The 27,710-nt window shown below is 39.6% G+C and overlaps 1 protein-coding gene and 1 long non-coding RNA gene across 2 annotated transcripts in view; both read right to left on the reverse strand.

The window, feature by feature from the left end:
* Nucleotides 1-27,018, reverse strand: part of LOC107548735 (serine/threonine-protein kinase WNK2-like) — a 61,313-nt gene extending 34,295 nt beyond the window's left edge. Inside the window, exons 1-12 of the mRNA XM_016229536.1 lie at nt 26,908-27,018; nt 26,044-26,214; nt 19,289-19,340; nt 19,122-19,202; nt 17,359-18,029; nt 11,146-11,203; nt 10,767-10,840; nt 10,504-10,656; nt 7,656-7,808; nt 4,893-5,275; nt 4,786-4,792; nt 2,290-2,672 (exon numbers count right to left, since the gene is read on the reverse strand). Of these exons, the coding sequence (XP_016085022.1) occupies nt 2,290-2,672; nt 4,786-4,792; nt 4,893-5,275; nt 7,656-7,808; nt 10,504-10,656; nt 10,767-10,840; nt 11,146-11,203; nt 17,359-18,029; nt 19,122-19,202; nt 19,289-19,340; nt 26,044-26,214; nt 26,908-27,003 (2,282 nt within the window). The 5' untranslated portion in view covers nt 27,004-27,018. The remainder of the gene's footprint in view (nt 1-2,289; nt 2,673-4,785; nt 4,793-4,892; nt 5,276-7,655; nt 7,809-10,503; nt 10,657-10,766; nt 10,841-11,145; nt 11,204-17,358; nt 18,030-19,121; nt 19,203-19,288; nt 19,341-26,043; nt 26,215-26,907) is intronic.
* On the reverse strand, nt 7,661-8,358 carry LOC107548753 (uncharacterized). The gene is made up of 3 exons (XR_001604497.1): nt 8,300-8,358; nt 7,921-7,994; nt 7,661-7,808 (listed from the first exon to the last, which is right to left on the reverse strand). It is a non-coding gene; the product is annotated as an uncharacterized lncRNA (long non-coding RNA).
* Nucleotides 27,019-27,710: the final 692 nt, after the last annotated feature.

Below are 27,710 nucleotides of genomic sequence, written 5' to 3' on the forward strand. Positions count from 1 at the left end.
GTACAATTACTGTAAAAAGCATAATTTACAGTTCAGATACAAGTTTTCACAAAAACAAAGTTTTATAAAATTATAAACTTTACATTTCAGCCTTTAAACCATTGTTAAGAAAATGGATAAGTCAAAAGTATGAATTATTATATTAATTTAAACAATTATTACCAATAAATTATTATATAAATTAAATAACATAAATTAGGGGTGTGCGATACTGTCAAAAAATCTCGATATTTTTCTGGGATTTTATCGATAATGATAATTGGATGATATTTTGCTGAGTGTGTTATTGTGCTGATATCTTAAGGACTGCTGTGGACAGCTGAATCCTGAATTTTTTGATATTCTTCATATTCTGTGTGGTCAGTTCACAGCAGTAATAGAAATGAATAATTTCCAACAAGTTTTATGGGCATTTTTACCTTTAAGCCATTTTTTTCTAAAAGTGTGCACCATCTTGTGAGTCAAATTCTTGCATTTGGGTTGTTACCAAGCAAATTAAATCAGTATCAACTAAATCTATCTTTGCAATGCAGAGGAGACACAGAAGCTGCATTAGAAGTGTCAGTTAGATGCATTTACACACTGTTTAATGCAGCTCTGAGGGACATGGAATACTTTAGCCTGCAGTTACAAATGCATAGCTAAATAATATTTTGATATTTCAAACATAAAACATTGAAAACTGATGTTTGAAATTATTTAAAAAAATGAAAAGGTACCTTAAATGTGAAATGGTTGAGGAGATTCCCCCTTCTATGTAAAGCGCTTGGAGTGCCCAGAAAAGCGCTATATAAATGTAAGGAATTATTATTAATTATTATTATAAATGTGAAATTAAAACCACCAGTAGGCGGCAGCAAGTCACTGTTAATAAGCGAGTCATTGCGAATTAACAGAATCATAAAAAACGGCATCCTGTTGCTCAGAGACGCAAAACAGCTTTGTGGCTGTTTGAAATTATTTAAAAAAATGAAAAGGTACCTTAAATGTGAAATGGTTGAGGAGATTCCCCCTTCTATGTAAAGCGCTTGGAGTGCCCAGAAAAGCGCTATATAAATGTAAGGAATTATTATTAATTATTATTATAAATGTGAAATTAAAACCACCAGTAGGCGGCAGCAAGTCACTGTTAATAAGCGAGTCATTGCGAATTAACAGAATCATAAAAAACGGCATCCTGTTGCTCAGAGACGCAAAACAGCTTTGTGGCTGTTTGAAATTATTTTTGTTGGAGAAATAGAGCAAAAACAGGAAATATGGTGTCTAAAATGTATGTCTCTTAATATTAACTACTTGTTTATTGAACTGTTGTATAAAATCAATATCACATTTGTAATCATGCTTACTTTTGGAGAAAAAACGGCACTCTTCGTGTGACATTAACTATATGAAATTATATAAATATATACATTTTCTGCCCCATATCTTAAATTGTGTGATAATTCTAAATGCATTTTAATAGACTGATTCATGCAGTGAAATAACGCACTATAAATGCGCACGCACACTAGTCTAACCTACTAGACTTCATCATCTAATGTATGTGCCTAATGTACGATATTATCGCACACCCCTATTCTGTTTAGATATTTATAATGCATTGTCTTCTTATCGATCCACCAGTTCACATTTAAAGCTCTGCGTGTTTGCAGGGTAACAACATGGGTGGATTTTCGCATTGGTCTGAACTCTGAACAAAACAACAGTTTTATTGAAAGTGCTCATTCATTCTCTGCCAGCAGGTGGAGCGTTTGGTAGAAATATAACTGTTTCCCCGGTAACAGCAGAACACAGAGCAGCGCAGCAATGGACTTTGAATGTGCAGCGCTTGTGTTTATTTCATGAAATCATAGCCTTTTGAAGTTTAATCGTCACATTCAGCCATATCGCAATTCTGGTCTTTCCGTCCCCAAATTTAAGACCTCTTGAAATCATAATTAAGACTTTCTTGTACAATTTAAGACTTTTTAAGGCCTTAAATTTGATACAACTAAATGTAAGACTTTTTAAGACCCCGCGGAAACCCTGGCTAGGGTACTTGTACTCTTTAGTACAGTTTGAAGTTGTACTATTTTATTTTAACTCAAGTATGTTTTTGGCCAGATAATTTCACTGAGTAACTGTACTTTCACTTGAGCATAATTTTTTGAGTATTTTAACCCTTGTGAATTGTGCACATGACCAAGCACCTGTATTAGGAAATAAAAGAGGGTCAGTGGTGGTAAATGATGCCTTTGTGAGGCAGTTTTTACTGTAGCTCTTTGATTTGATCAATGTTTCTTTACTCACTTCTCTCTCAGCTTCTGCATTTCTCGTTTCATATCAGCGTCCTCAAACTCAGAGTCGTTATCACTGCTGACGTAAGCGGAGTGGGCGGGGCCGCTAACCGAGGGGGCGTGTCCGTTCACCAGAGGACAAGGGGGCGAATCGGAGCTTTGGACACTGCTGCTGTGACCCGAGCGCCGGAGGAACGCCACCGCCCGCTTCATGAAGTCCCCGTCGCCTGACTCTGACGGGGCAGGAGCCAGAGACGAGGGCTTAGCGGACGGAGTCTCGCTCTGATCCTCCTCTCCGGTGTCCGAGGACAAGCACTGCGCCGTCCCGTCCGCTGACAGCGAGCTCTGAGCGCAAGGCATTGTGGGTCTGGCCTCTGGAAAGGAAGTAGTTGTGTCCTGAAAAAAAAAAAACGGATGTAAATGACAATGTCAGACTCCCGAACAAAAGAACAAAATGTATACAAATACCTAAAAATAAACCAAAAATAAATTAAATATAGATAAATAAATAAAACATTTTAACTGATGGATTCTGTGTTTAGAATGTAATACTGTACAGTATACTGCCTACTACAGCATGTGAAACAGTAACATTTCAAAAAGTATTGCGCTACATTGTGGTCACACAACTTTATCATGTTGCATGTTCAATCCAGTGAGTGGCATCCTATTAAATGACTTAGTTCGCATTTACTATCCAATTTTGTGTACAAATGTCTAAACTTCAGACTGTCTGATCAAGTAATGAGTAAAGAAAAGGAGATGTTGAATCCTGAATGCCATTACTCTCATGTCACACTGAAAGGTCTAGTCTAGACTACACATTTTGACAAAAACATATGTAGTAGGGATGCACCGAATGTTCGGCAACCAAAATTATTCGTCTGAATAAGCAAAAAGACTGAATAAATTGTACCGAACAATTATATTTTTGGTGATGCGATCAAATAGCACTCAGCGTAGAGTGAGAGGCGCGCATTTTTTATAATGCAAAACATGTCAGCAGCGTGGAAGCATTTAAAACTGTCCGAGAAAGACACAAAAATCATTACAAGCACTGACAGCGAGAGACTGTTTAGCACTGCATCGCATGTTTCTGTTGAGAAGTGGAAGGAGTGGTTGTTGGAGCTGGTTACTGTAAGGCAGGGGTGTCCAACCCTGGTCCTGGAGGGCTACCGTCCTGCAGATTTCAGTTCCAACCCTGCTCCAACACACCTTACAAATGCATAGCTAAATAATATTTTGATATTTCAAACATAAAACATTGAAAACTGATGTTTGAAATTATTTAAAAAAATGAAAAGGTACCTTAAATGTGAAATGGTTGAGGAGATTCCCCCTTCTATGTAAAGCGCTTGGAGTGCCCAGAAAAGCGCTATATAAATGTAAGGAATTATTATTAATTATTATTATAAATGTGAAATTAAAACCACCAGTAGGCGGCAGCAAGTCACTGTTAATAAGCGAGTCATTGCGAATTAACAGAATCATAAAAAACGGCATCCTGTTGCTCAGAGACGCAAAACAGCTTTGTGGCTGTTTGAAATTATTTTTGTTGGAGAAATAGAGCAAAAACAGGAAATATGGTGTCTAAAATGTATGTCTCTTAATATTAACTACTTGTTTATTGAACTGTTGTATAAAATCAATATCACATTTGTAATCATGCTTACTTTTGGAGAAAAAACGGCACTCTTCGTGTGACATTAACTATATGAAATTATATAAATATATACATTTTCTGCCCCATATCTTAAATTGTGTGATAATTCTAAATGCATTTTAATAGACTGATTCATGCAGTGAAATAACGCACTATAAATGCGCACGCACACTAGTCTAACCTACTAGACTTCATCATCTAATGTATGTGCCTAATGTACGATATTATCGCACACCCCTATTCTGTTTAGATATTTATAATGCATTGTCTTCTTATCGATCCACCAGTTCACATTTAAAGCTCTGCGTGTTTGCAGGGTAACAACATGGGTGGATTTTCGCATTGGTCTGAACTCTGAACAAAACAACAGTTTTATTGAAAGTGCTCATTCATTCTCTGCCAGCAGGTGGAGCGTTTGGTAGAAATATAACTGTTTCCCCGGTAACAGCAGAACACAGAGCAGCGCAGCAATGGACTTTGAATGTGCAGCGCTTGTGTTTATTTCATGAAATCATAGCCTTTTGAAGTTTAATCGTCACATTCAGCCATATCGCAATTCTGGTCTTTCCGTCCCCAAATTTAAGACCTCTTGAAATCATAATTAAGACTTTCTTGTACAATTTAAGACTTTTTAAGGCCTTAAATTTGATACAACTAAATGTAAGACTTTTTAAGACCCCGCGGAAACCCTGGCTAGGGTACTTGTACTCTTTAGTACAGTTTGAAGTTGTACTATTTTATTTTAACTCAAGTATGTTTTTGGCCAGATAATTTCACTGAGTAACTGTACTTTCACTTGAGCATAATTTTTTGAGTATTTTAACCCTTGTGAATTGTGCACATGACCAAGCACCTGTATTAGGAAATAAAAGAGGGTCAGTGGTGGTAAATGATGCCTTTGTGAGGCAGTTTTTACTGTAGCTCTTTGATTTGATCAATGTTTCTTTACTCACTTCTCTCTCAGCTTCTGCATTTCTCGTTTCATATCAGCGTCCTCAAACTCAGAGTCGTTATCACTGCTGACGTAAGCGGAGTGGGCGGGGCCGCTAACCGAGGGGGCGTGTCCGTTCACCAGAGGACAAGGGGGCGAATCGGAGCTTTGGACACTGCTGCTGTGACCCGAGCGCCGGAGGAACGCCACCGCCCGCTTCATGAAGTCCCCGTCGCCTGACTCTGACGGGGCAGGAGCCAGAGACGAGGGCTTAGCGGACGGAGTCTCGCTCTGATCCTCCTCTCCGGTGTCCGAGGACAAGCACTGCGCCGTCCCGTCCGCTGACAGCGAGCTCTGAGCGCAAGGCATTGTGGGTCTGGCCTCTGGAAAGGAAGTAGTTGTGTCCTGAAAAAAAAAAAACGGATGTAAATGACAATGTCAGACTCCCGAACAAAAGAACAAAATGTATACAAATACCTAAAAATAAACCAAAAATAAATTAAATATAGATAAAACATTTTAACATTTTAACTGATGGATTCTGTGTTTAGAATGTAATACTGTACAGTATACTGCCTACTACAGCATGTGACATTTCAAAATTTCAAAAAGTATTGCGCTACATTGTGGTCACACAACTTTATCATGTTGCATGTTCAATCCAGTGAGTGGCATCCTATTAAATGACTTAGTTCGCATTTACTATCCAATTTTGTGTACAAATGTCTAAACTTCAGACTGTCTGATCAAGTAATGAGTAAAGAAAAGGAGATGTTGAATCCTGAATGCCATTACTCTCATGTCACACTGAAAGGTCTAGTCTAGACTACACATTTTGACAAAAACATATGTAGTAGGGATGCACCGAATGTTCGGCAACCAAAATTATTCGTCTGAATAAGCAAAAAGACTGAATAAATTGTACCGAACAATTATATTTTTGGTGATGCGATCAAATAGCACTCAGCGTAGAGTGAGAGGCGCGCATTTTTTATAATGCAAAACATGTCAGCAGCGTGGAAGCATTTAAAACTGTCCGAGAAAGACACAAAAATCATTACAAGCACTGACAGCGAGAGACTGTTTAGCACTGCATCGCATGTTTCTGTTGAGAAGTGGAAGGAGTGGTTGTTGGAGCTGGTTACTGTAAGGCAGGGGTATCCAACCCTGGTCCTGGAGGGCTACCGTCCTGCAGATTTCAGTTCCAACCCTGCTCCAACACACCTGTCAGTAATTATCAAGCAGCCCTGAACACCATGATTAGCTGATTCAGGTGTGTTTAATTCGGGTTGGAGATCAAATCTGCAGGACGGTAGCCCTCCAGGACCAGGGTTGGACACCCCTGCTGTAAGATGATTGAAATTATGAAATGGCCTCAAACAATTAATAAATAAACTGCAGAGTGCTGCACAAGCTCGTTAGCCAGGGTTCAAAGTCCAAAGGAGAAAACTAAAACAGTGTTACTCATCAGTTGCTCAGTAACATTTTTATGAATTTTTACAAGGCATGGATGTGACAATGTGATACGTGCGACAAACATCTTCCCAAATTCGTAATGAGAATCATTTATAAATCCATTGTTGTACAAATAGAAGCACTGAGGTCTTCCTGCGGGTTTCCGTCAAAAGCTAGAAAAAAAAGCAAGAACTCCATCACAATTTATAAATGTTAGTATTGTAATTCTACTGTTGTTCTGTAAAGAAAAAGAAAAAAGACAATAATATTAATAATGACATTAATAATTACAACAACTCTGTTAATACATTTATTATAACATTCACACAATGTTCAAATTGGGATCTGTAATATTTTCTCATGTCTTAAAAAGTCTCTTCTGCTCAGCAAGGCTGCATTTATTTGTACAGTAAAAAAATACAATAACAGTAATATTGTGAAATATTGCTACAATTTTAAACAACTGTTTTCTATGTGAATATGTAAAAATGTAATGTATTTCTGTGATGCGCAGCTGTATTTTCAGCATCATTACTCCAGTCTTCAGTGTCACATGATCTTCAGAAATCAGTATAATATGCTGATTTGCTGCTCAAGAAACATTTCTGATTATTATCAATGATATGAGAACAGTATGGCTTGTAGATAGGGAGTTATTTAATACAAATATAATTATATTTTCAGAATGACATTTTTCTCAAACATAGTCAGTGGGGTAAAACGCCTCCAGGGGGCAATGAGCAATTACTGTATTTATCTGTTCTGAACATCAAATTCTTTGTTTTTCAAATCATTTTTATACATACATACATACATACATACAGTATGCCAGTATGCCATTTCAGACGTACACTGCGCTTCAGACAAACCTGATATAAGTCAGGAGGTGCCGAGTAACGGTTTCTTTGTGACTTTGATGTGGATCTGTGTCCGTTCTCAGTTACAGGAACAGCTGCAGATTCAAGATCAATCACACGATCTCTGTAATGTATTTCTGTGATGCGCAGCTGTATTTTCAGCATCATTCCTCCAGTCTTCAGTGTCACATGATCTTCAGAAATCAGTATAATATGCTGATTTGCTGCTCAAGAAACATTTCTGATTATTATCAATGATATGAGAACAGTATGGCTTGTAGATAGGGAGTTATTTAATACAAATATAATTATATTTTCAGAATGACATTTTTCTCAAACATAGTCAGTGGGGTAAAACGCCTCCAGGGGGCAATGAGCAATTACTGTAGTTATCTGTTCTGAACATCAAATTCTTTGTTTTTCAAATCATTTTTATAATGCCATTTCAGACGTACACTGCGCTTCAGACAAACCTGATATAAGTCAGGAGGTGCCGAGTAACGGTTTCTTTGTGACTTTGATGTGGATCTGTGTCCGTTCTCAGTTACAGGAACAGCTGCAGATTCAAGATCAATCACACGATCTCCACCATCGTGAGAAGACACATCTGAATCTGTTGGCACAATCTGCAGTGCACAAACACAGAACGCTGTCAAACTATGACCAGTCATTTCAGAGAAGCATATATATATAACTCATAAACAAACAAACAAACATACGAAAAAAATCACTGATAACCTGGAAGTGGCTCTTGGATGTGTGTGTAGCAGAAGTGGCCCCGGAGTCTTTTCTGGTCAGAAGTCTTTTGAAGGCTGATCGACATTTGGGGAAAAAAAGAAAGAAAAGCACAACAATAACAGTTGTCAATTGTGACAATTTCTTGTAGTCTGCAGTACGTCTACATATCTAGAATGTAGAGCTGTTTTTCCACCGTCGAGCCGAACCATTCGCGTTGCCTAACCATTCCATTCCGTGTTGAATTACAGGCCCAGAACGGTTCCTAACCATGGAAACATAACTGGAACCATTCACTACCATTTTTATAACCATTCGGCCCGACACGGGGAAGAGCAGCTGAGGTTAGCACATTCTCACACACACACACACTTTCACTTACGGGCGACAGCAGAATCACTCAAGGTCCCGAGACTGTCGGACCTCTCTGGAATCTGCGGCTACAAAAAAAAATAAAAATCCTGAGAAATACGGTATAACAAAATTGTTTTCTACAGAATTAACATGGACAAACTCTTTTCAGAAAATAACAGGACAGATGGTAACCAGTTGACAGTTGTACAGTTTACTTAGCCATTTCTACTCTTCTGGTGCTTGTACACAGGACAATACTTACACAAATATCCGGTTTTCAACAATCAACTGTTTACTACAGAAAATCATGGGTAACATGGTTCACAATTTGACACAATTTACTTTTATTCATGGAATAACAGGATTGATGTACAAATGTTCTCATATTTCTCCTGTTTTATGCAGACTAAATTGGCTACCTGTTCATTTCCGTATTCAATACAAAATACTTCTCATTACATTCAAATCTCTCCATGGTCTCGCCCCTTAATATATCTCAGATCTCATCAACACCTACATCCCTTCCTGTGCACTTAGGTCCTCTGAATCTGGCCTATTACCAGTTCCTCGGCACAAACTAGTGTTTGGGAATGTTGAATGATTGTAAAGCGTGCTTGAGTTTGTAGAAATGCACTATATAAAATAAACATTATTATTAATATTATTCTGTAACCTCAGGTCTGGGGTTGATGGCCAAAACTGGTTATTATTCAGAACTGGTTCCATTAAAAATACAAAAGATTTCTTCTGAATTTCATATGAAATCTCCCGCAATATGGATTCCACTATTTGACAGTGCTATGCCACTACTGAATCTGCCACACCGTGCCTCATAATAAACAAATTAATCGTGATCTATGAATGAACTGTTTTCAGGAGCCTGTTCTTTTGATAGTTTCTGAGACTAAAAATGCATAAAAAAAATAATAAAAAAAAGATTTAACAAAACAACCTCCGTTACGAAAATGAACCATGGTTTTATTGTAGTAAAGGTGTAGTAACCATGTTTTGTTTTTGGTATATTGATTCCCATTTGTATAACCACAGTTTGACTACAAATACTATGGTTAAACTATGGTTAGTGTAGCAAAACCATGATTAGTTTGTGGTTACCATAGTTAAACTCAGGGGTGTCCAAACTTTTTTTTTTAAGGGGGCCAGATTTGACGATGTGGACACACCAGGGAGCCGGATGCTTCTCCCTATAATATATAATAGCAATATCACATGAGTAGACGTGAGATATGGCTGTATATCGGCACGGCTGTGATTCGGCCGTAGGTAAACACAGAGTGCCAATATACAGCCATATCTCACGTCTACTCGTGTGATATTGCATTTATACAACAGTTCGATGGCACGAGCGTGTAAATACATAAACAAAATAACAACGGAGTGTCTTTTAAATCCCTCTTTTGTGCAGAACTACTTCCTTCCACCACGGATTTAAATCTAAAGTTGACAGTTTAACAGCTGAGCCCAAGCCTCCGCTACTAATTCCAAAACGTCACTTTAGAACTAGTAACAAAAGAACGTTGAGTTACAGAAATGAACTGACGGCGTGGAAGCTCATTCATGAGATTTGAATTCTCCGCTGTAAGGCGACCTCATGCATAATACAGCACAGTGATTGGATCATAAAACTTCATTCTCATGAATACTGAGAAAAGCCTGGAAAACCGATGATGCAGACGTGCACTCTCCAGCCACGGCAGCCAATCACCACTCCAGATTAACGCATATACGTCACTTTTCTTGACGTTGGTTCAACTTTACTTTTTGAAACAGAAGAATGAAATTGCTCCAGAAAATGAATATACTTTTGCTTTAATTATAGACATAATGAGTGCTGTGTAATGTATTTCTGTGATGCGCAGCTGTATTTTCAGCATCATTCCTCCAGTCTTCAGTGTCACATGATCTTCAGAAATCAGTATAATATGCTGATTTGCTGCTCAAGAAACATTTCTGATTATTATCAATGATATGAGAACAGTATGGCTTGTAGATAGGGAGTTATTTAATACAAATATAATTATATTTTCAGAATGACATTTTTCTCAAACATAGTCAGTGGGGTAAAACGCCTCCAGGGGGCAATGAGCAATTACTGTATTTATCTGTTCTGAACATCAAATTCTTTGTTTTTCAAATCATTTTTATACATACATACATACATACATACAGTATGCCAGTATGCCATTTCAGACGTACACTGCGCTTCAGACAAACCTGATATAAGTCAGGAGGTGCCGAGTAACGGTTTCTTTGTGACTTTGATGTGGATCTGTGTCCGTTCTCAGTTACAGGAACAGCTGCAGATTCAAGATCAATCACACGATCTCCACCATCGTGAGAAGACACATCTGAATCTGTTGGCACAATCTGCAGTGCACAAACACAGAACGCTGTCAAACTATGACCAGTCATTTCAGAGAAGCATATATATAACTCATAAACAAACAAACAAACATACGAAAAAAATCACTGATAACCTGGAAGTGGCTCTTGGATGTGTGTGTAGCAGAAGTGGCCCCGGAGTCTTTTCTGGTCAGAAGTCTTTTGAAGGCTGATCGACATTTGGGGAAAAAAAGAAAGAAAAGCACAACAATAACAGTTGTCAATTGTGACAATTTCTTGTAGTCTGCAGTACGTCTACATATCTAGAATGTAGAGCTGTTTTTCCACCGTCGAGCCGAACCATTCGCGTTGCCTAACCATTCCATTCCGTGTTGAATTACAGGCCCAGAACGGTTCCTAACCATGGAAACATAACTGGAACCATTCACTACCATTTTTATAACCATTCGGCCCGACACGGGGAAGAGCAGCTGAGGTTAGCACATTCTCACACACACACACACTTTCACTTACGGGCGACAGCAGAATCACTCAAGGTCCCGAGACTGTCGGACCTCTCTGGAATCTGCGGCTACAAAAAAAAATAAAAATCCTGAGAAATACGGTATAACAAAATTGTTTTCTACAGAATTAACATGGACAAACTCTTTTCAGAAAATAACAGGACAGATGGTAACCAGTTGACAGTTGTACAGTTTACTTAGCCATTTCTACTCTTCTGGTGCTTGTACACAGGACAATACTTACACAAATATCCGGTTTTCAACAATCAACTGTTTACTACAGAAAATCATGGGTAACATGGTTCACAATTTGACACAATTTACTTTTATTCATGGAATAACAGGATTGATGTACAAATGTTCTCATATTTCTCCTGTTTTATGCAGACTAAATTGGCTACCTGTTCATTTCCGTATTCAATACAAAATACTTCTCATTACATTCAAATCTCTCCATGGTCTCGCCCCATGATCTCATCAACACCTACATCCCTTCCTGTGCACTTAGGTCCTCTGAATCTGGCCTATTACCAGTTCCTCGGCACAAACTAGTGTTTGGGAATGTTGAATGATTGTAAAGCGTGCTTGAGTTTGTAGAAATGCACTATATAAAATAAACATTATTATTAATATTATTCTGTAACCTCAGGTCTGGGGTTGATGGCCAAAACTGGTTATTATTCAGAACTGGTTCCATTAAAAATACAAAAGATTTCTTCTGAATTTCATATGAAATCTCCCGCAATATGGATTCCACTATTTGACAGTGCTATGCCACTACTGAATCTGCCACACCGTGCCTCATAATAAACAAATTAATCGTGATCTATGAATGAACTGTTTTCAGGAGCCTGTTCTTTTGATAGTTTCTGAGACTAAAAATGCATAAAAAAAATAATAAAAAAAAGATTTAACAAAACAACCTCCGTTACGAAAATGAACCATGGTTTTATTGTAGTAAAGGTGTAGAAACCATGTTTTGTTTTTGGTATATTGATTCCCATTTGTATAACCACAGTTTGACTACAAATACTATGGTTAAACTATGGTTAGTGTAGCAAAACCATGATTAGTTTGTGGTTACCATAGTTAAACTCAGGGGTGTCCAAACTTTTTTTTTTAAGGGGGCCAGATTTGACGATGTGGACACACCAGGGAGCCGGATGCTTCTCCCTATAATATATAATAGCAATATCACATGAGTAGACGTGAGATATGGCTGTATATCGGCACGGCTGTGATTCGGCCGTAGGTAAACACAGAGTGCCAATATACAGCCATATCTCACGTCTACTCGTGTGATATTGCATTTATACAACAGTTCGATGGCACGAGCGTGTAAATACATAAACAAAATAACAACGGAGTGTCTTTTAAATCCCTCTTTTGTGCAGAACTACTTCCTTCCACCACGGATTTAAATCTAAAGTTGACAGTTTAACAGCTGAGCCCAAGCCTCCGCTACTAATTCCAAAACGTCACTTTAGAACTAGTAACAAAAGAACGTTGAGTTACAGAAATGAACTGACGGCGTGGAAGCTCATTCATGAGATTTGAATTCTCCGCTGTAAGGCGACCTCATGCATAATACAGCACAGTGATTGGATCATAAAACTTCATTCTCATGAATACTGAGAAAAGCCTGGAAAACCAATGATGCAGACGTGCACTCTCCAGCCACGGCAGCCAATCACCACTCCAGATTAACGCATATACGTCACTTTTCTTGACGTTGGTTCAACTTTACTTTTTGAAACAGAAGAATGAAATTGCTCCAGAAAATGAATATACTTTTGCTTTAATTATAGACATAATGAGTGCTGTTGTTGTTTTCACTGATGTGCAACCTGTTCATATATTTTAACATCTCAAAGACACTTTACAAGCTTATTGTACTACTGTAGTAAAAGCAGTGCATTATGTATAGTAGAGTATTATGAGAGATAGATGGTGAGTGTGATTTTCTGCATCTGATACGGCATTCATTCTTCAGATCAATCTCATATTCACAATAAAATATTAGTTTGAATGTCCGATAGGCTCGTACTATCCTTTCATCTGTTAAGGGTGATTTCTGATAACAGCGCTGCTTGGTGCATTTGTTGGCTGCATACAAGCTTTTTGAAAGAAAAAATAACTTTCTTGTTCAAAAACTCAATAACTTTACTGCTGACTCGTAAAACAGTCTTGTCACCATCTAATGGTGGAACAATGTAATTAAAATCACCATCACAAACACAAACACACTTTCCTAATACTAAATACTACTATTATTTATTGAATAATAATATTTAATAAACAACAACGGCCATCATAAAAAATGCTAGACAATTCAGTCAAAAGTACAAAGGCATCGCTCAGATATACAGCATTGAAGTTGCATAAACGGTGAGATTTTGCTCTGGAACAAATAACAGATTAATGAGACCAAAGTCTTCCCGTTAGATTTACCCCTCCATGCCACGCCGAATTGAGGGAGTAATTAAAGCAAAAGGAGCCCCTACCACGTATTGAGTACATGTACAGTAAATGAACATACTTTCCAGAAGGCCAACAATTCACTAAAAATGTTTTTTTATTGGTCTTATGAAGTATTCTAATTTGGTGAGATAGTGAATTGGTGGGTTTTTGTTAAATGTGAGCCAAAATCATGACACTTAAAAGAACCAAAGACTTAAAACTACTTCAGTCTGTGTGCATTGCATTTATTTAATACACGAGTTTCACAATTTGAGTTGAATTACTGAAATAAATGAACTTTTCCACGACATTCTAATTTATTGAGATGCACCTGTGTATCTCATGTTTATCCACTATAGAGATACCAGAGCCAATGGTAAATTCCTGAAGTTCTGGCCGAGGTGAGGCGCTCTCTCTGTGGGTTTATGAGCGCTGAATGCCTGCTGATGTCCTCTAGCTCACGTCTCCGAAAACATCAAAGCAAATATTTTGCTGTGAGAAATAAGGCAAGCGGAGTGACACAAACGGTGAAGCTGTTGGAGAAGCTCTGTTATCACTCTAGTATCACACTCTTATCAGCCTCAAGGACAGATTCAAGGACCAGAAAGAACTGTTGGAAGAGGGCCAACACTTTATCACACCACTGTATATATATATATATATATATATACAATATTAGGTATAACACACAAATATTGGGTGAAATATTTTTGCTTAATTCATTTAAATAATTTAAGAAAGATATATAAAATAATTTATTTAAAAAAAAAAAACTTTTTCATGACTCCACACTGTTTGTCATAGTGCATCCTGCCTTGGTTTTGTTGTTGTTTTAGTGTTATTTGTATTCTATTATTGTATTTATTAATCTTATGAATTAGCTTTTGTTTTATTATGTTTTTCATTTTAATGTAAAATTTTAGTTTGTCTTTTATGTGTCTTTTGTCATTTTCCTTAGCTTATATATATATTTATATACAGTAGTCAACATTTGAAGTGGATCAAAAAAGTGAATCAAAGTTGTCCTAAGACACTAGGCGCGTTTCCACTACAGGTTTGCACAAAACTTTGGCGATATTTTCTGAATGTTGATAAAAAAGTATTGCGAAATGACGGCGTTTCCATGAACCAATGTTATCCACTCGACACGGAAAACCACCACTGCTGAAGCGCCGTCCGCCAACACGAAGGCTCTCCAAGAGCGCGCTGAACTCGTTCAGTCTTCTTCTCTCAGTAGAGTAGTCAGGAGCAGAACGATGTGATCGCTCGGCTCCGAAGCGAAAAGCTGAATATGCGCTGCATCTGCTGCCTACTTATACTCACGCTATGATCAGCAGCAGTTGGATGCAATAATCGCATGCCAATGTGCATTGGCTCGTTTAGTTTACACTCGAAGTAGATTGGTCCCTCTAAGCGAGATCCCAATTTCGTCGGTCATCCGACATGACGTCGAGTGTGACCGACTGAAAGGGAACCATGGTTACTATAGTTAAACCAGGGGAGTCCAAAGTATGGCCCGTGGGCCAAATGCGGCCCATGAATGAATTTCAAATGGCCCTCAGCTTGTCTATTAAAATGTATTAGCCTATATGTGGCCCGCCAAGCATAATTTACAAAATATGCAGTTTCAAAATGTCAACACAAGGTGACAGCACTACATTTTAGGCTAGATTTAGCAGTAAAACGCGAGTGACAACAATTTTATAACTCATATGCGCTGCACGAGTGCAAGAGCGCTACTGGTCTGAGTGAGCTCAGAATAAATGCGTTTACTCTGGTCACACGACCACAGAACAGCGCTGTGAGATTCCGTGAGCTCTCCAATACAAACCACAGATGTCGTAATGATTTTAACTAGTTTAAAGGCAGATGAAACAGCGCTGCCATTCTCAACAACAGAAAACAGAAGAAACATTGTGTGACAACATGCAGTTATAATAAATTTTAATCCACAAATCACCAACATTTGAATACTTTCGCAAGGCACTACAAACACACACACTTATACAGTATATACATATATATGTGTATATGTATATATATATATATATATATATATATATATATATATATATACACACACACACACACACACACATATATATGTATATACTGTATAAGTGTGTGTGTTTGTAGTGCCTTGCGAAAGTATTCAAATGTTGGTGATTTGTGGATTAAAATTTATTATAACTGCATGTTGTCACACAATGTTTCTTCTGTTTTCTGTTGTTGAGAATGGCAGCGCTGTTTCATCTGCCTTTAAACTAGTTAAAATCATTACGACATCTGTGGTTTGTATTGGAGAGCTCACGGAATCTCACAGCGCTGTTCTGTGGTCGTGTGACCAGAGTAAACGCATTTATTCTGAGCTCACTCAGACCAGTAGCGCTCTTGCACTCGTGCAGCGCATATGAGTTATAAAATTGTTGTCACTCGCGTTTTACTGCTAAATCTAGCCTAAAATGTAGTGCTGTCACCTTGTGTTGACATTTTGAAACTGCATATTTTGTAAATTATGCTTGGCGGGCCACATATAGGCTAATACATTTTAATAGACAAGCTGAGGGCCATTTGAAATTCATTCATGGGCCGCATTTGGCCCACGGGCCATACTTTGGACTCCCCTGGTTTAACTATAGTAACCATGGTTCCCTTTCAGTCGGTCACTCTCGACGTCATGTCGGATGACCGACGAAATTGGGATCTCGCTTAGAGGGACCAATCTACTTCGAGTGTAAACTAAACGAGCCAATGCACATTGGCATGCGATTATTGCATCCAGCTGCTGCTGATCATAGCGTGAGTATAAGTAGGCAGCAGATGCAGCGCATATTCAGCTTTTCGCTTCGGAGCCGAGCGATCACATCGTTCTGCTCCTGACTACTCTACTGAGAGAAGAAGACTGAACGAGTTCAGCGCGCTCTTGGAGAGCCTTCGTGTTGGCGGACGGCGCTTCAGCAGTGGTGGTTTTCCGTGTCGAGTGGGTTGCACACATCAGGCTGCACTACCCCCTGTTTGTGTTGCAGATGATCATCTCCCCTGTGCGCCTCAGCACGCTAAAAGAGATTTTTCCCCTAAAAGAGCAATTTCGGGTGCGTCTTTTTAAAGACGACGTTGCTTGGCAAACTTGATGTTACGTCTTTATAAAGACGATGTGGGTCTTGTTATAGACAACGTATCACCCGGGCGTTCTGGATGCGGTCGTTACCTGGCGCTGGGTGATGGTCACGATCACTGCCTCTCGTGCCTGGGCATGAAGCACGCTGAGGTGGCTTTCGTGGATGGTTCATGTTCCCATTACGGGGGTAGGACCATCTCGGAGTTGCGGACTGGACTCTGTTACCTGCAAGGGGGCGGAGGCTCCTTCGAACCGTCAGGCTCAGCTATGCGATTCAGTCGCCCGGCTCCCCCCCCCCAAGTTCAGTGGCATCCGCTTCACAACATATAAATTTAATTTTCATAAGGGCTGACAGCTCATATTGTTTGTGAACACAAACAATACTTCTTAGCCATCTCTAACACTAGCTTGCACTATTCTTTTTCTATTCTATCTGTTTTCTTTTTATTTATTATTTAATAAAAAAAAAACCTTGCTACGTGTATTGTGTTAAGCTAACTGAGACTTGTCATAGCACTTGCATATCACTGCTGTTTTGTTGATTTTGATTGCTTCTATTTTCCTCATTTGTAATTCGCATTGGATAAAAGTGTCTGCTAAATTAATAAATGTAATGTAAATGAATACGATGAGGATTGACTTTACCAGTTTTTCTGCTTTCCTCACGGCAGCATCACTGCCCTGGCTGTCGGACAATGGCGGTGATCCGGGCGGCTCGGAGGCGGAGCTCGTGGTTTGCGAGGGCTGGTACTCTTGGTACAAAAGGTTTCTCAGTTTCTCATCCAGAGTCTTTATCGTTCTGTCTGCGAACTCCAGCCTGGGCGGCCCTTCCCCGTCTGATTCGCCCGGCTGCAGGGGCGGGACATTCTGGGGCTGGTGGGTGGGACTCTGGGGCTGATGGGTGGGGCTCTGGAGCTGATGGGTGGGGCTCTGAGGCTGATGGGTGGGGCTCTGAAGCTGTGATTGGCCGCTGCTGACCAAAGCCTGTGGAGTGGGCGTGGAAAAGGGCTGAAGCAGCACAACGGGCGGGGTCTGGGTCTGGCTGACGAGCGGCTCCACGCCGGGGCTGCTGCTGTAAGCGACCAGATGCTGAGGGACCTCCGTCGCTTTCTGAGCAGAGACGTCCAGTGAAACGGGAGGCACAATGGGGCAGCATGGGATGTCAGGAACCACAGCTGCGCAGGCAGCCTGAGGGCACTCGGCTGACGGAGCAACCTCAGAGAGGGACGCCTGTGGCACCGATGGCCGTTTCTGCAGAGGTTTGGCTCTGGCTGTGCTCACATCCTGCGTTTGAGATGTAGAGGAGCTCTCTGGGTCTGGAGAGACACAGGTAATAGTGTGAGATGATCATTTGTAAGCATGTTTAGTAGGTATGTAATGATATTATCAACATTGTGGTATCGCGATAGCAAAACTGTCTCAATATTATTGTGGTCACATGACAATATGAAAAGATAGGTTTTCCAGGCAAAAAGTATAATTTTTCAAATATATTTAAACTTCTTATTCTAACATAAAAGGTCTTTAAAGTTGTGTTTTGGACCATTATGCTTTGGCACAGTATCTGTCAAGTGAACTCAAACGGAAAGCACAATATGCTTAATCCCTTCATCAAGTCTGTTTTTGCTGTTTCAAAGCAAAGCACACACATTGTTCAGGTGATCAGCTTGTGATCCGGTGTTTTCTGCACCTCAGAACGGCTCTGTTCACACTGAATGAATGCAGTGAACTCGTTTATTGCACGTGCTGTGAGTTTAGCATTCTTTTGGGAACGCAACAGCCACCAATTTTACAATTTTTACATTCGTATAATTCCCAACATTTTAATGGGCAGACAATTACAGCATTTCATTATTTGTAGTGAGACGCATTTTTGTAAGCCTGTTTTTACTGAAGCTGGCGTTTTCCACCAAAATAAAAGCTCTACTGCCGTTTCCATCAAACTAAAAGCTGTCTAAAATAAAAGTGCAGTATGAATTAATGACAGCTAGCGGTTTAAATGGGTAACATTACTCCAGTCCAAATTCAAAATATCTCTTTTCAAGTGTAGAAATTAGGAAAGAAGTATTGCAATTTCTCTACTGTAGTGTAAAGCAAAAATAACATGCCTATGAAATATTCATTTGAAATTTAATTTTTACAGTGCAATTGTTTTACAATATATAAGTCTTCTTAGGAACATGGGTTGGAGCTCTTAATTTTGAACTTTCACAGTGCATTAAATAGAAGAATTTAACTAAAATGTACAAAATGTTAATTTTTTCCCCAAGTTTTCAATTGTCTGTTATTTAAAAAATATTGCAATAAATATAATATTGTGAACTTCATATCGAGATATTATCATATCATGAGATTTTGATAACGTTAAAAGTCTAATGTTTAGCATTTGTTAATGTGTGCTGAATTACTCGCGGCGGCCTCTTCTCCATTAGGCGCGGCCCTCTCCGCCACAGGACAGATGATGAACCAGCGCTTTCCAGTGTGAAGCACTGCAAATCAAGGCAAACTGTGAGTTAATACTCATTCTATAGCAGTTACAGTGAGATCTGTTGGACATGACGTGTCGGAGTCTTACCGTTCTGTTTATAGACGAGCTGGTCAGACTGCGTGCGCTCAGGTTTTGACCCCTGAGTAGAGAAGACAACAAATTCAGTTTGTCTGGTGATGCTAGAGGCACAGAAATGACACCCTTCACATTTACATTTACACAGTAGGGTACAACAGAGCTAAAGATACAGCAGGGTTTGATTTCATTTTCCTCTTAACCACTAGATGGCACAAAACTCACCGCAGCCCTTTCCTATACATTCATGTTTCAATATATGCAAGGAAATGTGGCTCCTTCGTGACACAACACAAAGCAACATAAAGTTGATTCTGCATTTATTTGATCTAATATTTCATGTGTTTTAAAGGGGACATCAGATGCCCATTTTCCACAAGTTGGTATGATTCTTTTGGGTCTTAATGAAAAGTCTAATTTGGTAATTTGGAAACATAATTTGGTTAAAATTTTTAATGGTAGTGTAAAACAACACCCTTTTTACCCTGTCAAAAACAGCTCTGTTCACAGTGACCCATTTTGTTACATGTTGCTTTAAATGCTAATGAGCTCTGCTTGCCCAGCCCCTCTCTTTCAAGCCACTCTCTGAGAGACTGTATACTTTAGCCGCATTCATCGTGAAACTTGCTAACTAGCACGTTATTAGGAAAGGCGATTTGCAAATACTTACACTCGCTCCTTCTGGAGGTGAGGCTGGATCATGAATGATTCGCGCAAACATAGACGCATTTAGGTAGATCATAGGCACATTCCCTTCAAAAACAAATGTAATCCACTGCGTCTTCAGCGGCTTAGATGTCGGGAGTAAACTATGACTGCTATGTTCATTATTACATCCAACAACAGAACACTTCAATCGCTTAGGAGCCATTCTTGTCTACATCTGCTCCAGCAGTGAAACAATGGAGGACTGTTTACAGCTCACTCAGGACGAGTCTAAGGTAAAACCTCACTCTCCCGGTTATCTGCTATGGTTCATCTTTGCTTCCTCCCCCTAAACAGTTATCATCTCTTGATGCTAACAGTAATACTGATACTTACTGCTCCACTCTTACATCTTGTTTAGACACTGTCTGCCCCTTGTCTTCCAGGCCAGGCCGTACCACCCCTTCTGCCCCTTGGCTGTCTGATGTTCTCAGAGAACATCGTTGTAAGCTCAGGTTGCTGAAAGGGTGTGGCGCAAATCAAAAAATACTACTGAATATTAAAATAAATACTTAATTTATATCAGTCACTCCTCTCTTCCTTCTCTGCTAATGTCTCCACTGCTAAAAGGACATACTATCATAACAAAATTAACAATTCGTCTAACTCTCGCATGCTCTTTAAAACATTTTCCAAGTCTCTGCCTTTCTCACACAGAACAACCTCTTGGACAGCAACCAGTCTGGCTTCAGAAGTGGACAATCGACCAAGACTGCCTTGCTCTCAGTTGTTGATGCCCTAAGACTGGCAAGAGCGGATTCCAAATCTTCAATACTTATCTTGCTGGATCTGTCCACTGCTTTTGACAAGGTTAACCACCAGATCCTCCTGTCAACCCTATTGGCAAAGGGCATCTCAGGAACCACACTCCAGTGGTTTGAGTCTTATCTCTCAGATAGGTCTTTCAAGGTATCCTGGAGAGGTGAGGTGTCCAAGTCACAACATATAACTACTGGGGTGCCTCAGGACTCAGTTCTTGGACCACTTCTCTTTTCTGTCTACATGGCATCACTAGGTTCTGCCATTCAGAAACATGGCTTTTCATATCACTGCTATGCTGATGACACTCAACTCTACCTCTCATTCCATCCTGATGATCCAACGATAGCTGCTCGCATCTCAGCTTGAATGAAGGACCTTGAATGAAGGACCATCACCTTCAACTCAACCTGGCCAAGACAGAACTGCTTGTGGTTCCATCAAACCCATCGTTTCATCACAATTTCACCGTCCAGTCAGGCTGGTCTATTGCAATGCTCTCTTGGTAGGTCTTCCAGCCACTTCTATCAAACCTTTACAATTAATCCAGAACCCGGCACCAAGATTAATTATTAACGAGCCGAAAAGAATGCACGTCACACCTCTGTTTATCAATTTGCACTGGCTTACCAGTAGCTGCTCGCATACAATTCAAGGCATTTATGTTTGCCTACAAAACCACCACTGGCTCTGCACCCCTTTACCTAAATTCATTACTTCAGACTTATGGACCCAAGATGGCGGCGCGTTCACACGCTGCGGCTTCTCTCTCTCCCGACAGAAAGGTGTTTTCGTGTTTTTTGTCTTGTGAATCGCAGTGTTTTTGTACGCATTCGTCGCGTCTTATTTGTTTCTAAGCGTGCATATAGTCGTGAGTTTCTGCTTGATGTCGGCAGAACCACATTTTTAGAGTTAAACTCTGCACACGCCGAAGAGCTGCGGGATCTCAGTCTGCTCCGGAGGCCCACACCATCACCGAGCGCGGAGGTATCCGGACTAGGCTAGTGGCTAACCCCCACAAGCCGGCTATCCCCACCATCGTACTGGCTAACGTACGCTCTTTGGACAATAAACTGGACTACATCCGAGAGCAGCTGAGTCCTTAGCCATCTTCAAGAATTGGCTAAAAACACATCTCTTTCATCTTTATTTGACCTTCTAACTCTAGCACTCTCTATTCTAATTTTATTCTTTATAAAAAAATTAATAAATACAACTTGCCCCTTTTAGACTTGCACTCTATTTATTTACTAACTGCTTGTTTTTCTTAAAAAAAAACTAGCACCTGCTTCTCTAATCTTTTTGTATTCTATCTTAGTTTGTTTTTTATTTATTATACAATTAACAAAAGCAAAAAAGGCCTCTAACACTTGCTTTTTCAATTCTATCTGTTTTTGTTTTTATTTATTATATGATTAAAAAAAACCTTGCTACATGTACTGCGTTAAGCTAACTGAGACTTGTTATAGTACTTGCATATCATTGCTCTTTTGTTGATTTTGATTGCTTCTATTGTCCTCATTTGTAAGTCACTTTGGATAAAATCATCTGTTAAATGTCTTAATGTAAAACACCAGTGTCAATCAACAATTAAGGGAAGGGGCCTGGGTCTATGTGACATCACTCAGCCAAGAATCTGTGAACCACTTGATCTGAGACCGTGCTAGGACTGTGCGATTAATCAAAATCATCATAAAATCGCGATTTGAGCATGCGCGATTTCTAAATCGCTTTAGCACGATTTTCAGTGCCCCCGACCTCCTGCAGTATGCTATCCGAACCAATCAGAATGCAGCGCGCCTAAATGGAGCATCAGAACCGACCGAGCAGGCATACAAACGTAACGCCAGGTTCACACACTCCGTCTGTGGTGTGTATTTTTTCCGCATCCATGTGAATGGATCAGAGCGTTCACACTGCACGCGATAGCTCTCCGGCAGTGTGCTCCAGGAGCGGTGGGTCTGCAGCAGTCACGGATTTTTGAAAATGACCTTTCATGCAGAGTTACACAGCTCTAAGTGAATGAAAACATTCTGCAAAGTTTTAAATCTGAAAGTGCACCATGTATAAAGTTATTGTCTCTCAAAAGAAAGAGTCGACTCAGAATCATTTAAACGAGTCGTTTTTAAGGCGAGACTGCAGGTGAATAGGGTAAAAAAACGAACTACTAATTATCACCTTAATTACCCAGTTGATTACATTGATAATTGCAAACATTTTTTGTATTACAAATTTTGTAAAATGTTATGTTTAAATATGCAAATGAGGCATTATTTAATTAAATATGCGCTAATTTGCATACATTTCTAGTACAAAAATCTGAACACTGGATGAAGTCAGTTTCCAAAAATCTTGTTTATTTTTTTTTACATATTAGAGGCAAATGTTTTTACAATCATATTTTACCTCTAATACACCACTATGTCCAACTGTCTTTGAGCGCGCGCAAGGCATCCGGTGTGTGAGATGTGTACGCGCTCTGGCGTAGTTTACGCAAGCGCCGGAAGTGATCTCTCGCTCTGTGATATGTCACTCATTGTTTACACAGTGCACAGTCATTGTAGGTACGACGGCTAATCAAAATGGTACTTGCTTGCGCTTATCCGGATTGTTCAAACCGACTTAAAACGAAAAGATTACGTTCTCTCGCGCGAACTCATTCGGGAGTTGTGACTTTCCACGTATTCCCAACTTCTGAGCCTGCTCTCCTGAAGTTATCGTTCATTGCTCTTTGGCTGGATATCAACACACCCATTAACGTAAACTACGCCAGAGCGCGTACACACCTCACGCACCGGATGCCTGCGCGCGCTCAAAGACAGTTGGACATAGTGGTGTATTAGAGGTAAAAAATGATATAAATACTGTTTGGTTTCTGGCACAAACCGATCGTTTCGTGTCTTAGGACATCAATGTGTCGTCACGAGCCGCAGGGTTTAATTTGGATTTGTCTGTGCATGTTTTTTTTACTCTCACAAAGTCAAAGAAAACAAAGAAACAAAGTCACCTACATCTTGGATGCCCTGGGGGTAAGCAGATAAACATCAAATTTTCTTTTTTGGGTGAACTATCCCTTTAAATGAATCCCAAGCCGTTTCATGTTGAAGTCAACATGAAACATTAGCATATTGCCCGCCCACATGTTGCGCGCACAGACCCAGTAAAACCGCTACAACACCAATGGATGCTCCCTCTAGCAGCTTAATTTAAATAAGGAGATCGAGATGTTTTGTAAATGATCGCAACTAGGAAATAATGCATTTACGCAACGAAGGTATAGCTAGCTAGCAAACTGTAGGTTGTAGTAACTAACGATAAAGTTAGTAGCTCGCTATTTAGCGGGTGAACCACTGATGCTAATGCACTAGTTATTAGGTGTGTTCGACTTGAAGCAGCGCTACACAGACCAATCATTGTATGACAAAGTACCGTGAGAATGATTCGAAAGCATAATGAGCCGTCTGCTCTCTACAGCTCTCACTGTACTTTGATGTCCTACAATGATCGGTCTGCACAGCGCTGCTTCAAGTCGAACACACCCCTTATAGACGTGGGGAGGGGCCATGCTCAGTGGCTCCATTGCATCGAGTCATGATTTTAGCCCCACCCAAAAAATCCTGTTTCAGCAATGCATTTCTAACATTTATAATGTGTTTAGAAACTATTTTCAGAATAGACTTTACATAGACTTTAATGGTTTGCAGTTTTGTTCAAGGTAATTAAATCAACAGTTTTTCAATAACTGAAGAATATGTAAAAGTATTATATTGGGGAAACTCCGCTCCTGCTGTTGGGGCTAAATGAAAGTATTATGTAGGTAAAATACCTTATGCATTTATATGATTTTTGTTTTTAAAAAACACCATTTATGATTTATTTTTTATTTATTTTCACACAAAATGTGTTGCTCCAATTATCAATAAAAACATATATTTCAGAGTTGCTAACGCTGACACACGCTTCCAGGCTCTTGATATCCCTGCTTGTGATATGAAAAAGTCTCAGCTTTCAAATTTTATACGTTTTAATACTAAATTCAAACAATATATACCATTTTGGTGCACTTAATGTGGCCAGTTTTTCAATAACTGAAGAATATGTAAAAGTATTATATTGGGGAAACTCCGCTCCTGCTGTTGGGGCTAAATGAAAGTATTATGTAGGTAAAATACCTTATGCATTTATATGATTTTTGTTTTTAAAAAACACCATTTATGATTTATTTTTTATTTATTTTCACACAAAATGTGTTGCTCCAATTATCAATAAAAACATATATTTCAGAGTTGCTAACGCTGACACACGCTTCCAGGCTCTTGATATCCCTGCTTGCGATATGAAAAAGTCTCAGCTTTCAAATTTTATACGTTTTAATACTAAATTCAAACAATATATACCATTTTGGTGCACTTAATGTGGCGTAAATCGTAAAATGTAGCGCTTCAGTTAAAGCCAGTGCCATTGAGTTGCGACAAGAGTTGCGACAAGCTTTGATCTCGCTGGCATCGCTGCAAGGTCACGTGGATCATGGAGCACTCCAAACAAACCAGGGTTGACAATAACTGGTCTATAATAGAGTCATTATATATAGATCAGTGGTGACAATACACTTGAATGGGTTTAAGTAGGATAGACGACAGTTTCATTATACAGGTATTTGCAGCAATTTTGGGTAAAAATTACAGCATATTATGCATGGATTATTACATCTGTCACGAATCCAGTCCGTGGCCGATGACATTTACAGTATTAATTTTATTCTGGAGAGTGATGGAGAGGCAACATTAGTATGGTTTTCTTAACCCTCAGGTATTGCTTACTTTTAATGTATGGCTTACCTGTATGGCTCTTTATTAAATATATCTAGAATATTGCAGGTCATACCTGCTTACTTATTTTTAAGTTCTTCATTTGAATAAATATTTAGACACTAGATTTTTAAATGAGAAATTTAAAAAGTTAATAACTTACATCTTTTTTTTTTAATGATACTCGCATAATTACACACAACGAATGCAAGCAAATACTGAATTTAAGCCAAGTTTAAAATGGTGCTAAAAAAGGGATTCAACAAAATATTTGTATCCCCTTATATTTACAGTATACAGTATATACACATGAATTGATATCGAATCGAGATGGAAAACCCTGATATTTTCTGCAATCATGCACTATGAGGAAAGCACATTTCCTTAAGGTGTGACTTCAGCTCCACTGTATCCTGCGTGTCCATACTCAAGAACACGATAGCTGGTGCATTTCCATCTAAAGCATGTCTGTATTAAGTAAGCACTGGGCCTGACCTGCGGGCCGAAGTCTGCTGTGACAGGCGTCTGACAGAGCGGTGAGGTCTGGACAGAGGCCTTCTCACCCTCAGCATCCTCATTCAGAATGTCCTCGGCTTTATCCATGATCTCCTTCAGCTGCTCGATGAAAATCTCCCTCTCCAGCAACAGAATAAACTCATTCTCAACCTGGAGGAACATCAACAAGAACCAGCACTTTGAGCCCACTCATCTATCCAGGACAAGCAGATACAGTACGCCATCTACCAATTAAGATTCAATGAGCTGTATATGAGGAACACTGTCTGAACATGACAATAAAGCATTAATGCAGTGGTTCTCCAAAAATGGTTGTGTTCTGACACACAGACTGCAGGACAAAAACAGATGTGTTATTTGCCACATACAAATAATGCAATGCTACCAACCACATAATTGTACATTTATGATTAAAAAAATAAATAAGAATTGTATATCTTGTGCTGTTGCTGAGTATTTTTTCCAGACACAAAGTGGAGTTAGTTCAGGTCTGCCAAGCAATGTTGCAATCTTACACATTAATAAAACATGTTCTGGATATAGCAGCTTAATAGCCACACAGAATTTAGAGTCTATTATTTGAGTTCATTTAAGTTTTTTTAATGAAATTTATTTATATGGTTATAATAATGAAATAATCAGATGTTACTGCATGTTTAGTTTTACAGATTAGAAAAATGTTTTTCCCATTCCTACTCCAAATCCTACCACACGTTTACATTAAGAAAAATAGCATCCATAAACTTTAGTACAGGAGCTTGAAACGCATCACCTCTGGGAGTTTGTCAGAAGAAGAGAAGGGCATATGGGGAGGGAGAGAGAAAGTAGAGGTGAAGATCTCACCATATATGTGGCAATCTCCTCTGGAGCATCTCCATCAAGGTCAAATTTAAACGTCACCATCTTATGGTTATGAGTCTCCAGCTGACACTCCACCATCTTGTCTCCTGTGTCACACACCTGTAACACAGTCACAGAGAATATAACAACAGGAACTTCAAAAAAATGCCTCTGAAAGAACTATGTCAACATTAACAGAAATTCCCCTTCAGGAACTCGAGCTGCGTCGAGTAGCTTTGGGAACGCCCTTGCGTGACCGCGTTCTGAAGCACGTGTCATATCCGAGCAGCGAGACGTCACGAGCAGGGTGACGTAAGCACCAGAAAGCATAAAAGCATATCCGGCCGGGCGCAAACCAGCTTCTGCTCTTCAGTAGCGCTCTGTGTATGTGTCTGTCTATTTACTGTTGTCTGTCCGCACAAGCACTCATATATATAAAACAATGAGAAAGTCTATGGTGAGTGGACGGCATTACAAACGCTGTGTTTCTCTCTGCCCAGGATATCTGGCGGCGGGGGATACACACGATTTGTGTGTTGTTTGTTTAGGAGCGAAGCATGCACGGTCAGCTTTCGAGCAGCTGATTGTCATCACTGCGAGCTCTCGCTGCGCACGCTCCGCTCTCGCCTGGCTGCGTTTGATGACGGCGGCCAGGCTCGCGATCCCGCTGGCAGCGGTCCCGCTGTTGCCGAGGCACAGCGCAGACTGTTGTCGTGGGGATCGCGGGTGGATTTAGCGGAGGGATCCGAGACGGGCTCGTCCTTTTCTCGGTCCTCACCCGCTAGATCCGCGGCTCTCTCTCTCGC

Source organism: Sinocyclocheilus grahami, unplaced genomic scaffold (assembly GCF_001515645.1).
Source record: "Sinocyclocheilus grahami isolate Dianchi unplaced genomic scaffold, SAMN03320097.WGS_v1.1 scaffold354.1, whole genome shotgun sequence".
NCBI lineage: Eukaryota > Metazoa > Chordata > Actinopteri > Cypriniformes > Cyprinidae > Sinocyclocheilus > Sinocyclocheilus grahami.